This window comes from Oryx dammah, unplaced genomic scaffold (assembly GCF_014754425.2).
Source record: "Oryx dammah isolate SB20612 unplaced genomic scaffold, SCBI_Odam_1.1 HiC_scaffold_26, whole genome shotgun sequence".
NCBI classification, from domain to species: Eukaryota; Metazoa; Chordata; class Mammalia; order Artiodactyla; family Bovidae; genus Oryx; species Oryx dammah.
In genome coordinates, this window is record NW_024070210.1 from 27776727 (window position 1) to 27793330 (window position 16604).

Here is a 16604-nt window from a genome sequence, read left to right on the forward strand (position 1 = left end):
AGATGGGCAAACAGTGGAAACAGTGTCAGACTTTATTTTAGGGGGCTCCAAAATCACTGCAGATGGTGACTGCAGCCATGAAATTAAAAGACGCTTACTCCTTGGAAGAAAAGTTATGACCAACCTAGATAGCATATTGAAAAGCAGAGACATTTCTTTGCCAACAAAGGTCTGTCTAGTCAAGGCTATGGTTTTTCCAGTGGTCATGTATGGATGTGAGAGTTGGACTGTGAAGAAGGCTGAGCACCGAAGAATTGATGCGTCTGAACTGTGGTGTTGGAGAAGACTCTTGAGAGTGCCTTGGACTGCAAGGAGATCCAACCAGTCCATTCTGAAGGAGATCAGTCCTGGGATTTCTTTGGAAGGAATGATGCTGAAGCTGAAACTCCAGTACTTTGGCCACCTTGTGTGAAGAGTTGACTCATTGGAAAAGACTCTGATGCTCGGAGGGATTGGGGGCAGGAGGAGAAGGGGACGACAGAGGATGAGATGGCTGGATGGCATCACTGACTCGATGGACGTGAGTCTGAGTGAACTCCGGGAGTTGGTGATGGACAGGGAGGCCTGGCATGCTGCGATTCGTTGGGTCGCAAAGAGTTGGACACGACTGAGCGACTGAACTGAACTGAACTGATGTCAGAATTACCAAGTCTTTAAATATGATGTGAAAGTGAAAGTCACTTAGCTGCGTCCAACTGGAGTGGGTAGCCTTTCCCTACTGCAGGGGATCTTCCCAATCGAGGGATTGAACCGAGGTCTTCCATATTGGAGGTGGATTATTTACCAGCTGAGCCATGAGGGAAGCGCTTAAATATGATAAGCTAGTACTGGAGTGGGTTGCCTTTTCCTTCTCCAGGGGATCTTCCTGACCCAGGGATTGAACCTGGGTCTCCCAGATTGTAGGCAGATGCTTTACCATCTGAGCCACCAGGGAAGTTCCAAAAAATATTTCTTTGATCCCCTTTTTTTTTGCGGGGGGCGGGGGAGACAAGAATACTGGAGTGGGTTGCCATTCCCTTCTCCAGGAGACATTCCTGACCCAGAGATTGAAGCTGGGTCTCCCGCATTGTAGGCAAACGCTTTACCATCTGAGCCACCAGGAAGTAAAATAGGAAAATTACCTCTATGGCATCCCATTCAAAGTATAAAGTTAAATGGCAACCCACTCCAGTATTCTTGCCTGGAGAATCCCATGGACGGAGGAGCCTGGTGGGCTACACAGTCCACGGGGCTGCAAAGAGTCGGACACGACTGAGCGACTTCACTTTTTACTTTCACAAACCTTGCCAAGTCAAGCAAGAGCATTCGTGTTTGATGAATGACAATAGGACTTCACAATTCATTTACTATCTTAATATGGCCAGGACATGTATCACCTTAGTTTCTCAACACTTTATTCTCTCACGTACATTAATAATGTGTACTTCTGTGTTTTTGTGTCACCAGTAGTGAAACTTTGATTTGAAAAAAAGAATGTTTCTGAAAAAAATGTTTCCTAGGTTTTTGGTGTGTCAGTTTACTGAAAGAAAATATTTAAATACCTATAATGTTCCAGGAACTGATCTTTGTTCTGGAAATACAGCAGTGAGCAAAAAAGAAAGAACAAGGCCCAGGCTAGTATTTACAGATTTTGCATTTCTAATTGGGAAGGTAGATATCAACAGATAAATATGTCATATAAATTAAAGTAGTGATGAATAAGTTTAGGAACAAAGACATAATAGGGGGTGGAGAGTGATGCTGAAGGAAGGGGATGTTTTTTCTGCTGAGTGAAAGTCAATTGTTTGGAAGCTATTACATCATGATGATGCTGATATATACATAACATTTCATGGATGCTTACTCTGTATTGGACTCTTTTATTTTTTTAAAACTTTTTTGTTTTATTATTCTTTTTAACTTAATTTATTTTTTTAAAATTTTTATTTTTACTTTATTTTACTTTACAATACTGTATTGGTTTTGCCATACGTTGACATGAATCCGCCACGGGTGTACATGAGTTCCCAATCCTGAACCCCCCTCCCACCTCCCCCCCCATATCATTTCTCTGGATCATCCCCGTGCACCATCCCCAAGCATCCTGTAAAACTATTTTATATGAGTTATCTTATTTAGCACAACTCCTTTGTAGAGAGTCTAGAGTAACTGTAAAGTTGTAAGAGAGGAAATAGAATACTCTAGAGCTCTAGTAGCTGGTCCAAAGACACATAGCTAGTCAGTGGGAAAGCATGTACACTTAAAGGAGACAAGAATGCTGGTAGAAGTGGTGAGAAGAAATTGAATTGAGGCTCTATTTTGAAGGTAGAGCCAATAAGAATTGATAATGGAGTAGATTAGATGAATCAAGGAGTGAATTGAAGAAAGACTCTAGCTTTAATCTGAGGAAATAGGTGTGGCTTTGCAATTTAATGATGAAAAATGCACTTGGTTGTTGAAGAGAAGGTAGTGTTAAATGAGTTCTCTTTTGAACACGTTAGATTTGAATGGCATTAGACATTCAAGAATATCTGTGTATCTGTAGTTCAAGAGAGAGGTTATTACTTTGGGAGTTAGCAGCATAGAGCTAGTTTCTATTGAGATCGATTTCTTTCATTGTTGGGTGTCATGTTCCATGGTCGCTTTCCTTAAGGATGTACTCTTTTATCCTGTGAACACAAACTGTGGTGGGAAGCAGTATTGTTGCTTGCCATGGAATGTCATACTTGCTGTCACCATATTTTATGAAATGTGCACTAGTCTTAAATGTTGAAAATATTTTTAAAGAAGAAGTGATTTCTCTTTTTAAAAATATACATATATTACATAGGTTTGTATAGATGATAAAACTTATATAATGTTGTATACCCCCAAAATGACTGCATGTAAAATACTAGTTAAATATAATGTCTATTTGTTTTTGTTGTTCAGTCACTAAGTCATGTCCAACTCTTTGTGACCCCATGGACTGTAGCCCTCCAATTCTGTCCATGGGATTCTCTAGGCAAGAATATTGGAGTGGGTTGCTGTTTCCTCCTCCAGGTGGTCTTCTCGACCCAGGAATTGAACCTGCATCTCTTACATCTCCTGTTTTGGCAGGCAGATTCTTATAGTTCTGTAGGATGTCATAATTGAGAGAGCTACATATGGGTATATGTGAGCTTTCTGCTGATTTTTATAACATTTCAAAGTAAATAATTTATACATAATTATGTATGTATTATGTATATATAATTATGCATATATTATATGTATTACAAACATGTATGTATGTACAAATATACATATGTATTTATACATATAAATTACACATATTATATATATATATATGCATGCACATAATTATATGTATATAGTTGAATGTCTTACCTTAAATTATGACCTTGATTAATCTTACTCAGCATAGGACACCACACTCACATGAAAGCTGAAGGCAGAAGATATCTTTGTAATATACCCAGCTTAATGGGATGTTGATTATATCCTTCATTTATTAATGCTGAAAACTGTAAATACCTTGACAGTTTTATTCATATTTCAGTGCTTAAGCTATTCATATGACTAGAATGTGTGCATATTTAATGTACCCCAAAAGATGAAATGTGTGGTAATTTGTTTAACTAAAAGGCAGTAGTAAGACACTTTGGCAAATAGAGCATATTACAAGCATCTTAGGGAGCCAAACAAGTTGAACATGTCAAAATAATAGTTATATAATATTCATTGACATCTTAAAATAGCTGGAGGCTATTCAAAAGCATGACTGTAGCATTATTTAATTAACTTGTAAAAAGCTCATTATTTAAAAAACAAATTCTCTCTATGTCACTTTCTTGGAAATTCAAAATTCCATGTTTGTTATATGATTCTTCTACCATTAGTTTGTTCACATTATATCTGTGCTTGTCTTTCTTAATACCAACAATGATTAAGTCTGTGATTACCTCTACTTTTTTGTTGTTTTTAAATATAAATATTCAACGATTTAAAGATCTTGTTGAGAAGTGTCAGCATTATATTCTTCCTACTTAGTTTTAACAAAATATTGTCTATCTTAAAAATTGTTCTGTGCTGACACCAACATCCCAAAATAATAGCAACCCCCCCCGTAAAAACAACAAAAAAACCCTAAAAAGTGATTTAAAAAAAGAACCTGAGTAACTGCTTGTAAAAATCATAGCTTCCTATTGTGAAATTTTAATTTGTTATGCTCAAAGAGCCACTGTTCTTAAAGAAAACAAGTGATTTTCTGAAAATAGATTGAGGATCTTAAGTTGCTTCACTGGTTTGATATAATACTCTTTCCATCAAGTGGAATTTGATTGATGAAACTGTGAAATGAAACAGTTCATACATTTTGTTCAGAGGAATTATTTTTTCAAATGCTTAGAGGAACAAGAATGGAAGTGATCGTCGTCTGATACTCTACTTATTTGTGAAATGCTTTTGCAATGAGTATGGTTATTAAACATAGTGTTTACTGAATATTAAAGGGAATAAAATAGTGCCTTCTTTTCAAAAGAGGGCTGTTAAGGGATAAAACTAAAGGGACAGGATAGGTTAGGAGTGGTGTGTGATTGAAGATGTATTTATTTGGCTCTGAACTCAACTGCTTTTAAAAGTTTTTTCAAGATCAGGTCAACATTAGTAACCTGATATATCTTGAGAAAGAGGAGTTGGTAAATTATTGGTTGATGGAGGAAGTAGCAATCAGGGGCATTAGAACACCTTATACTTTTCTTTAGCTACTGTAGATAGATAACAGTGGTTTGCAGGTTACAAGTTATTCTTAAAATAATGAAGTAAAAAAAAATCTTTACAGTACTGGATTACTGACATAAATTTAATAAGTAGAAATTATAGGCATCCCAAAGTTTTATTTTAGCTGTTAATTCCAATTCTGTTTCTTCCTAAAATCTTCTAGAAATGAAACACCTTGATTTGTCTTCTCATCCTATATTTTTGATATTCTGTCAAAAATATTGATAAGCAGGGAAATATTCCAAAAGCTGGAAGAAGCATGCAATGAGAATGAGCATATATTTCTAAACTGAATCATCAATTCCTCAAAATTTTAAATTGATTAAGCTTCATTCAGGAAGACAGGGCTGGAGGATAATTTTAGTGATAAGGCTAAGAGGCAGATCATAAACTTGGGTCATCTAATTCTTCATGAAATCTATCAGTCATCATCATGTTTTACCAAACTGACTAGCTGGTGGTCACTCAAAAATCATGTTGATCATACTAAAGATAAGATTTACTGAGTGAACACCAAATTGTAGGCACTCTTCTCAGGGGGTTATCATGCGTAATCCTGAAAAGTTTATTAAGGTATCTCTGTCAGATAATTTATTGATCTGGCCAGTATTCACATCATTTATTTTCACTTGGGATATTTATTTTATTTTCATCATTTCTTCTCTTTCAGCTCTTCTTTATGCAACTATTTTTGGAAATGTTACCACAATTTTCCAGCAAATGTATGCCAACACCAACCGATACCATGAGATGCTAAATAATGTACGGGACTTTCTGAAACTCTATCAGGTCCCCAAAGGCCTTAGTGAACGAGTCATGGATTATATTGTCTCAACATGGTCCATGTCAAAAGGCATTGACACAGAAAAGGTATGGATTATTATAACTGTTTTTGTTACTTATTTTATGTTTCAATAGGATCTTCAGATGCATGTAACTTTGTCACTCACATATTACTTGTATATTATTGTTATTCTGTATTTCACAAGCAAATATCAGTCAGTCATATTACTTAGCACTTAGAAGGTAGAAAGCAATCAACCATTAATCATCAATTAGTACTAGTAGTCATCACACTTAATTTAGGGATTGTGGTTCCTGAAAACAACTAATTACTTCATTTGCCTAAAACACTCTCATAACACTCAGAATAATTTTCCAAATTCTTCAAAAATGCTAACAGTGTTGCCATTTCTCCTGCTAGATTTTATTCCTGATTTCTCTTTTGACACTTTGCTCATTTAAAATTTAGAAACATCCTTGCTTATAACTAAAAGGTTATGTGTCTTCTATTTTACCCTCTACTTAAATTCCTCTTCTCTCACTTTTATAATGCAACTTAAAATTCTTTCTTTTTCCCATTTCCTTATAAAACTTATGAAATGAATACCACCTCTGGAATCCACCTGACATTCCTAATTTCTTTCTTGTCTTTTCATGGAATCTCTAAATTTTTACAGTCTAACATATACCAGGGTGAAAGAAGAAATCGAAGTCCTCTCATGATAAATAAAATCAAATTTAAAAGTCATCACTTCCTATACTCAGCTGATTCACATCAAACGTAGAGAATGACAAGTAGGGCTTGCATATAAGAATTTTAGAGAAAACTGATCTTGAACTATTCCACTTTATAAGTATTGATGAAGGCTTTATTTTTAGGTACTGATTTTTGACATATGGTAATCAGTACATTTGGTAATCAGCACATTTTTGACATATGGTAATCAGCATATAACTTGGCTGACAAAAGTCCATATAGTCAAAGCTATAGTTTTACCAGTAGTCCTGAATGTATATGAGAGTTGGACCATAAAGAAGGCTGAGCGCTGAAGAATTGATGCTTTTAACTGTGGTATTAGAGAAGACTCTTGCGAATCCCTTGGACTGCAAGGAGATCCAACCAGTCCATCCTAAAGGAGATCAGTCCCTGATATTCATTGGAAAGACTAATGCTGAAGCTGAAGCTCCAATACTTTGGCCAGCTGATGCAAAGAACTGACTCATTAGAAAAGACCCTGATGCTGGGAAAGATTGAAGGCAGGAAGAGAAGGGGATGACAGAGGACAAGATGGTTGGATGTCATCACTGACTCAATGGACATGAATTTGAGCAAGCTCCAGGAGATGGTGAAGGACAGAGAGGCCTGGCATGCTGCAGTCCATGGGGTTGCAAAGAGCTGGACATGACTGAGAGAACGAAAACAACAACAAATCAGCACATAATCTTCCTTGCCATTTCCCACAAATTTTGTGTTTTTAATCATAGGAGGTTGACATAGAATTTCTTTCAGACCATCTCAACAAGCACCTTTCAGTGTCCTGGTGAAAGAACCAATGAACAAAGTAGATTTTTAGTTAGGGGAATTTCATGAGGCAAGTAGGAAGTTTTAAGCCAGAACAGCTGTTGTTAGGGGCAGAACAGCTGAGAGGAGTTGAAGGGAATGGACTTGAAAAGTAAGAGTTGAAGGACTGAAGCCTGCAAAGAGTGCAGGTAAGATTCTGGATAGCTGTGCGGAAGAATTATGAAAGAGGAAATTATTTGCTCACTTTTCCACAGTTTGCAAGATGCAGTTAAATGGTCCCTTAATGTGGAATATGTGACCACAGAGGGGAAAGGACAAATTGCACATCTGTGGAATTTGATTAATGTGTGCCTGAACTGATATAAGGTTATTAGTGAGGGAATCCAAGAAGGAAAAAATCTTCCTCAGAGGTGCATGTGGGCATCAGTGTTTAAATTGCCAAATGCAGGATATTCTTTGAGGTCCACACTCAGTGAAACTGAGCTCAGAGGCAACCATCTACCTTGTCAATCAGTGTCTTGGTCAGAAGCTTTTCTTCCCAGAAAATTCAGTGGGGCTTTATGGTAGCTGACAGAAAACATCAGTAAAATGTTGGAATGATAGCTCTTTACATAAACCCAGAGCCTATGCCACAGATCTGGTACAGATCTGATCTTCGAGTTCCTTTCTCTCTCTGAATTCCCAGATGCTGGGAATAATGGAATCAACAGATTCTCACAAGCTTCCCCTCTAGTACCTACTCACCTGTCTGCTTCATGATACAGTTAGGGTATAATACACTGGCATCGGGTGTGTATAGAAGTGCATCCACAATGTAGTTTCAGTATGGACATTTTTTTGGTTGTTTGCTATTCACTATTTGTGGTCACAGGAATGTACTTCTGATTGGTAGAATATTGATGGAAATTGGAGTGTTAGGGAAAACAGATGAAGATAATATTAAAATTGAAATAAAATTTTTATTCACATGAAAATATTTTTAAAGAAATAAGTAAAAATATTAAAATGAATTCAGTTCAGTGCAGTTCAGTTGCTCAGTTGTGTCCGAATCTTTGCGACCCCATGAACCGAAGCATGCCAGACCTCCCTGTCCATCACCAACTCCCGGAATCCACCCAAACCCATGTCCATTGTGTCGGTGATGCCATCCAACCATCTCATCCTCTGTCATCTCCTTCTCGTCCCACCTTCAATCTTTCTCAGCATCAGGGTCTTTTCAAATGAGTCAGCCCTCTGCATCAGGTGGCCCAAGTATTGGAGTTTCAGCTTCAACATCAGTCCTGCCAATGAACACCCAGGACTAATCTCCTTTAGGATGGACTGGTTGGATCTCCTTACAGTCCAAGGGACTCTCAAGAGTCTTCTCTAACACCACAGTTCAAAAGCATCAATACTTCTGCGCTCAGCTTTCTTTATAGTCCAACTCTCACATCCATCATGACCAGAGGAAAAACCATAGCCTTGACTAGACGGACCTTTGTTGGCAAAGTAATGTCTCTGCTTTTTAATATGCTGTCTAGGTTGGTCATAACTTTCCTTCCAAGGAGTAAGCGTCTTTTAATTTCATGGCTGCAGTCACCATCTGCAGTGATTTGGGAGCCCCCAAAATAAAGTCAGCCACAGTTTCCACTGTATCTCTATTTGCCATGAAGTGACGGGAATGGATGCCATGATCTTAGTTTTCTGAATGTTGAGCTTCAAGGCAACTTTTTCACTCTCCTCTTTCACTTTCATCAAGAGGCTTTTTAGTTCCTCTTCACTTTCTGCCATAAGGGTGGTGTCATCTGCATATCTGAGGTTATTGATATTTCTCCCAGCAATCTTGATTCCAGCTTGTGCTTCCTCCAGCCCAGCATTTCTCATGATGTACTCTGCATATAAGTTAAAAAGGCAGGGTGACAATATACAACCTTGATGTACTCCTTTTCCTATTTGGAACCAGTCTGTTGTTCCATGTCCAGTTCTAACTGTTGCTTCCTGACCTGTGTACAGGTTTCGCAAGAGGCAGGTCAGGTGGTCTGGTATTCCCATCTCTTTCAGAATTTTCCACAGTTTCTTGTGATCCACACAGTCAAAGGCTTTGGCATAGTCAATAAAGCAGAAATATATATTTTCCTGGAACTCTCTTCCTTTTTCAATGATCCAGCAGATGTTGGCAATTTGATTTCTGGTTCCTCTGCCCTTTCTAAAACCAGCTTGAACATCTGGAAGTTCACAGTTCATGTATTGTTAAAGCCTGGCTTGGAGAATTTTGAGCATTACTTTACTAGCGTGTGAGATGAGTGCAATCATGCAGTAGTTTGAGCATTCTTTGGCATTGCCTTTCTTTGGGATTGGAATGAAAACGGACCTTTTCCAGTCCTGTGGCCACTGCTGAGTTTTCCAAATTTGCTGGCATATTGAGTGCAGCACTTTCACAGCATCATCTTTTAGAATTTGAAATAGCTCAACTGGAATTCCATCGCCTCCACTAGCTTTGTTCGTGGTGATGCTTCCTAAGGCCCATCTGACTTCACATTCCAGGATGTCCAGCTCTAGATGAGTGTGATACTTTCGTGATTATCTGGGTCATGAAGATCTTTTTTGTACAGTTCTTCTGTGTATTCTTGCCAGCTCTTCTTAATATCTTCTGCTTCTCTTAGGTCCATACCATTTCTGTCCTTTATTGTGCCCATCTTTGCATGAAATGTTTCCTTGGTATCTCTAATTTTCTTGAAGAGGTCTCTTGTCTTTCCCATTCTATTGTTTTCATCTATTTCTTTGCATTGATCTCTGAGGAAGGCTTTCTTATTTCTCCTTGCTATTCTTTGGAACTCTGCATTCAAACGGGAATATCTTTCCTTTTCTCCTTTGCTTTTAACTTCTCTTCTTTTCACAGCTATTTGTAATGCTTCCTCAGACAGCCATTTTGCTTTTTTGTGTTTCTCTTCCATGGGGATGTTTTTGATCCCTGTCTCCTGTACAATGTCACGTACCTCCGTCCATAGTTCATCAGGCACTCTGTCTATCAGATCTAGTCCCTTAAATCTATTTCTCACTTCCACTGTATAGTCATAAGGGATTTGATTTAGGTCATAACTGAATGGTCTAGTGGTTTTCCCCACTTTCTTCAATTTAAGTCTGAATTTGGCAATAAGGAGTTCATGATCTGAGCCACAGTATACACCCTGTCTTGTTTTTGCTGACTGTATAGAGCTTCTCCATCTTTGGCTGCAAAGAATATAATCAGTCTGATTTTGGTGTTGACCATCTGGTGATGTTCATGTGGAGAGTCTTCTCCTGTATTGTTGGAAGAGGATGTTTGCTATGACCAATGCATTCTCTTGGCAGAACTCTGTTAACCTTTGTCCTGCTTCATTCTGTACTCCAAGGCCAAATTTGCCTGTTACTCCAGGTGTTTCTTGACTTCCTACTTTTGCCTTAATATGTAAAGTGACTTACAGAGCAATAGGAAAAATTAGAATATAATTTTATATAAGTTATATATATATTATATATTTTTATAATAAGTTTAATCTTATTATCCCCATATATTTTTTTGTTTGCAGGATAACTTATAGAAGGCAAAAATACAAATTACTAATAAACATACAAAATGTCTTCCTTTCACTTGTAATGAATAAATACCTAAGGAACAAGAGACTGTTAAAGATAATTCCCAATATTAACACAGACTGTAGTGACTGATACTATTATGTTATTCTGGTCTATATGTGATTTAGTAGGGCACTTCTTTTGAAAGCAGTTTGACCAAGAAAATATACAAAATTTGGAAATATCTAGACCTCAGTCACTATGCCTCTACCCTCTTCTGTCTAGAATCTCTCCTTTAGTGATATCATACAATCTGATGACTATAATAATATATGCTAACACCACCCTAGTGTACATAATCATCCTGGACTTATTCTCTGATCCACAGATTCCCCTATTCGACTGCCTACTCATATCCAATGAAGTTGTCCAGAACTGAACTCCTAATCATCTCCCATAAACCAACTCCACTGACATTCTTCCCCAGTGCAATTCATAGAAACTCTGCCCCTCGGTTGTTTAGGACAAACCTCCTACATTGAAACTTCCACCAAAATCCTGTTGGCTCCATCTCTATTTCTCACCACCTCCATTGCTATTACTTGGTTAGTCACTCTCTTTTGTCCTATGTATGTTATTTTGTAGCCAAGTGATTGATCAGTGCATCCTCCCCTGTCCCTTTATAAATTATTTTCAAAATGGCAACCAATAAGCTTATTTGGCTTTCATAATAAAGCTTTCTATCTTTTCTGTTCCTCTCTTGTCTCTTTTTTCATCTTATTTATCTAATCCATCATCCATCCATTCATCCATTGTGTATCTATCTGTTATATAATTCATATTTACTTTTGATAATAGGAATGACATTGGTTGAGCCTGTTAAAATAGGATAGAAGAAAATGAAAGTTTGATGACAGTAATCACATAAATCTTATAGTTGTAGAAATAATCTTAGAAATACGGATTTACTTGAAGATAGCTTTAGTAAACAGCACCTGGTTTTTAAGAGTTATGCTGTTTGACACTGGGCTTCTCTGGTGGCTCAGATCTTAAAAAAATCTGTCTGTAATGCAGGAGACCCAGGTTTGAACCCTGGGTCAGGAAAATCCCCTAGAGAAGGGAATGGCTACTACCCACTTCAGTATTATTTTCTGGAACAAAAATAATGTGTGAAACAAAATCTTTGTTTTGATGCTTCTCTTGTTAGTTTTAAAACAGCTATAAATATTTTTTCAGCTGCTGGTGCTATAGAATTTAATGATGCATTGCAGCTAATTAGAGAAAACCTTCACCCCAATTACTGAGATTTCATTCTACTGCTTCCACATATTTAGTTTATAGATTTTTTTGAATTTAGCTTTAAACCCACAAGCAAATTAATCACTGATTTAATTCAGTCTTAACTTGTCTTTTATGAATAATGCTTTCTCTAATATAAGTTGTGGCATTAAGATTAGTACTGATGTGAAGTTGTAGCATTTTTATCCTGAAAGTTTGCCTTAGGAAATTTAAAAATATAGAACAGTATCTAGATTAATTTTATTTGGTTGAAAGTATTTTATTGACTACTAATTACTATAGTTGCTTCAGTTTTTTAAAATTCAATAGCCAAAATCCATCCTCTGGCCTTTTGCTACTTGATAACATTCTGTGCCCTTAAAAGACAAGAGAAATGGGTGGAAGGAGAAGATTTAAAAGGGAAAGAGCAAATTATGGGGAGGAAATAGAAATGATGGATCATTAAACCTAAAAAAATCTATCCCACGGTTTAAGGTAACTTTTCTGAGAAATAATTTAAATGACGTAAATGCCTAGAGAGTTTATTTTCAGCTTTAGGACTATATGAAAAAATATACTTGTATTATGTGGGGACCACATATTTCTCATAATACTGGATTTATTTTCTGCTTGTTTTATAGAATATAGTTTAAAACCTTACCGTTTTTTATTTTCCACTGTCTTAGCACATTTTTTTCTAATATATTCTTCGACAAATCTCAATAAGAAAAAATTTCTTTGGTCTTCATTTCTTGTTTCATGTGTTTTGTAATAAGCATGAAGTATCAGTAGGCAGATCCATTATATGAAAAGTTCTGGCAGAATTATGCAAAACATTCAAACAGATTTATGCCTTTAGAATATAAAGAGATTGATTTTGAATATGTTAAAATCTTGGATTATTTTTAAAGCATATCTTTCACAGAAGCACTTTACTTCTTCCAAATATAGTAGGCAATATATTTTTTTTTCTACAAATTAACTTTCTTTTAATTTTTTTACTTCTATACATGTTTTTCAATTTAGAAAAGCCTGTCTAAATATTTCTTTGTATTCCTCAATGTGAAAAACAGGGATGACATTCTTATATATTCATGGTGTCATTATCTTGGTTCAATATTTAAATTATTTAAGTACTTCGAGAAGTTTCTATAGCAATGCATAGCTGAACCCGAGTGAAGGCACTGGCTTTCTAAGAGCCTCACCTGGTTAAAGATGCCATGTAAGCATACACATGTGAAGACAGTTAAACAAAACTGAATTGATCTTAAAGATGAGTTAATAGGACTTTTGCATTTGGGTCAAGGGAAGTAATAATCATCCCAATATAGTCCATGCTATTCATATTATAGGCAAAATATTATGTTTGGCTGAATATTTTAAAGAAATATTATCAAATGACAGTACACGTATGAGAGATAATCATGATAACATAAATTTCTGGGAATCTCGTTATAAGATGAATAGTTAAAGAAATATGAACACTTAGTTTGGAAAGAGGTATGATGGGAAACCTTAGATACTGGAATTATTTAAAGATGAGTGCTCTGTCTGCATCAGGCAGAAATTAACTCCCTGCCGGTAAAGAATATAGACAGAACAGGGTGCAAAGTGAATTTTGAGGTCTTAACACTAAAATTACATGCTAATTGTATCTAAATGACTTAGAGTACTATTAAACATCATAGCCATTTTACAATTCAAAAACATATATTCAAGAGATCCTTTATTGAATATTATATAATAAAATATAATAATGATTCAATACTTATTTCTCAACAATTTTTATTAGTACATCTAATGGCTGTAGTTTACACATGAAACTAACTGGTTTTTCCAATGTGGCATAACAAACACCATCTTAAAAATAATCTTGAGGATTCAGAATCTCTGATGGGGCTAAGCCAGGCCAGGCACATGGGACAACTAGCATTTTTTTTCATATGGTTTTTAAATAAACTGCTTGTTGAGCAAAAGAGACTTTGGGTGGTTTATTATTTTAGGAAACTATTCTTCAGCCTGTTGTGTGAAAGTAACATGCTCCAAATATCTGAAAACTATGACTTTTCTATCTATACCTTAACATGACTGCTGCTGCTGCTAAGTCGCTTCAGTCGTGTCTGACTCTGTGCGACCCAATAGACAGCAGCCCGCCAGGCTCCCCGTCCCTGGGATTCTCCAGGCAAGAACACTGGAGTGGGTTGCCATTTCCTTCTCCAATGCATGAAAGTGAAAAGTGAAAGGGAAGTCGCTCAGTTGTGTCCGACTCTTCGCGACCCCATGGACTGCAGCCTACCAGGCTCCGTCGCCCATGGGATTTTCCAGGCAAGAGTACTGGAGTGGGGTGCCATTGCCTTCTCCGCTTAACATGGCAAGGAAACTTAATTATTGTTATCTCTTCATGTGCTTCTCAGTTGTTACCTTCTGAAAAATTACAGGGTAAGCATTCACACTTTCCTAGCTGACCTGAAGGCATTATCTGAAAAGGTAGACTTTATCTAAAACCTCAATTATATTTTTCCTTTAATGAATCAGAAGTTAACCAAAATACCATTCAAGGGTTTATTAGAAACATTGTAAGTAGATAGGAATTTTAAGTAATATTTTCTGTGATAGTAATTTGAAACATCAAGTTAAATTGGATGTGTCATGGCTTTTGAAATATTTTAAGAGTGCTCCAGTGCCAGCTTTATTTTACTGTTAGCTAGTATAATTAGCAGTAAATTTTGTGTGTGTCAGGTAGTAGACAGTATTATTTTCCTCCAAATGGTAGGGAGACATTGTATAACAGGTTAAAACCAGAGTGGCTCAAATCATTCTCTAAGAATAATATTAAGTGCACTTTTTATGTATCATGTTGAAATTACCTTAGTGCATTAGAGAGGGCTAGTTTGTATTTCATTCTCTCAACATTCTTGTCATAGCCTCTGAGGAAGGGACTAAGGAATCATTTGATAGCTATAGTCCAGGAATAAGAAGGAGTTGTTCATATAAGACCACTGATGATTTGCTCAGTAGCCTGGATTCATCTTGATATGAGAATTGCTTTTGATGCTTTTATGAAACTCACATCCACAATAGAGATTACTGTCACTTAGTTGGTTAGAGTATGAAAAGTGTGCATATAGGGCTTGCATAAGATAAGCAGTAATACACGATATCAAATAATTTCATTTATTGTGGTTACTTTTGATTTCTTCCTTTACCAGTCATAAACTATAAGAATTAGGTTAGGCATGGCACCATTTTTAATCATAGTCTTTGCTTGTAATTCACTGCATACTGTTGTCTTTAAATATAGATGAAAATAGAACCTCAGCTGGAGGACAATTTGGATGAATAAAATATTTATATATACAAACACCATGAATGAAAATAAATGTATTTTGGACTTTGGTGAAAAAAAATCCATGAATGTTGTAGGTGGTGTTACAATATGAGTAGGTGTTTGTAAACAACTTATTATTTTGTACTAAGCCACCTTGATTGCTCTGTTCTTAAACTCTCTAAACTTACTACAGCAAATCTGTAGAAATGGCCATCAAAATACTTATTTTATGAATGATATTATACTGTTTCCTACAATTTTTGCAGCGTATGAGATAAAGGTAGGATTGTTTAAATGGTTGGATTTTATCAAATAAGCTTTAAAAAAAACCTTCCACTTCTGTTATTTCTGTTGTTGTTGATACTGTTGTTGTTCAATCAGTCAGTCATGTCCAGCTATCTGTGACACCATGGACTGCAGCATGCCAGGCTGCCCTGTCTTTCACCATTCACTGAGCTTGCTCAAATTCATGTCAACTGAGTTGGGGATGCCATCCAACCATCTCATCCTCTGTCATCCCCTTCTCCTTTTGCCTTCAATCTTTCTTAGCAACAGCGTCTTTTCTACTGAGTTGGCTCTTTGCATCAAGTGGCCAAAGTATTGGGGCTTCAGCTTCAGCATCAGTCCTTCCAATGAATAGTCATGGTTGATTTCCTTTAGGATGGACTGGGTTTATTTTGTTGAAGTTCAAGGGACTCTCAAGAGTCTTCTCCAACACCACAGTTCAAAAGCATCAATTCTTCAGGCTTATTTATGGTCCAACTCTCACATCCATACATGACCACTGGAAAAACCGTAGCTTTGACTGTATTGACCTTTATTGAAAAAGTAGTCTTTGCTTTTTAATACACTGTCTAGGTTTGTCAGACCCTTTCTTCCAAGGAGCAAGTGTCTTTTAATTTTATGGCTGCAGTCACCATCCACAGTGCTCTTGGAGCCCAAGAAAATAGTCTGTCACTGTTTTCATCATTTCCCCATCTATTTGCCATGAAGTGATGGGACTGGATTCCATGAACTTCATTTTCTGGATGTTGAATTTAAAGCCAGACTTTTGACTTTCCACTTCCACCTTCATCAAGGGGCTTTTTACTTTTTCTTTGCTCTCTGCAATTGGGGTGATGTCATCTGCATATCTGATGTTATTGACATTTCTCCTAGCAATCTTGATTCCAGCTTGTGCTTCATCCAGCTTGGCATTTTGCATGATGTTCTCTGCATATAAGTTAAATAAACAGAGTGACAATATAGAGCCTTGACGTATTCCTTTTCCAGTTTGGAACCAGTCCATCTTTCCATGTCTGGTTGTAACTGTTGCTTCTTGACCTACATACAGGTTTCTCAGGAGGCAGGTAAGGTTGTCTGGTATTCCCAACTCTTTAAGAATTTTGAGTGCAGCACTTTAACAGCATGATCTTTTAA

At 36.6% G+C, this 16604-nt stretch overlaps 1 protein-coding gene across 1 annotated transcript in view; it reads left to right on the forward strand.

The window, feature by feature from the left end:
• The window catches only part of KCNH5 (potassium voltage-gated channel subfamily H member 5), a 358894-nt gene that overhangs the window by 207250 nt on the left and 135040 nt on the right, over positions 1–16604 (forward strand). The window contains exon 8 of the mRNA XM_040226310.1: positions 5411–5610. Within this exon, the coding sequence (XP_040082244.1) occupies positions 5411–5610 (200 nt within the window). The remainder of the gene's footprint in view (positions 1–5410; positions 5611–16604) is intronic.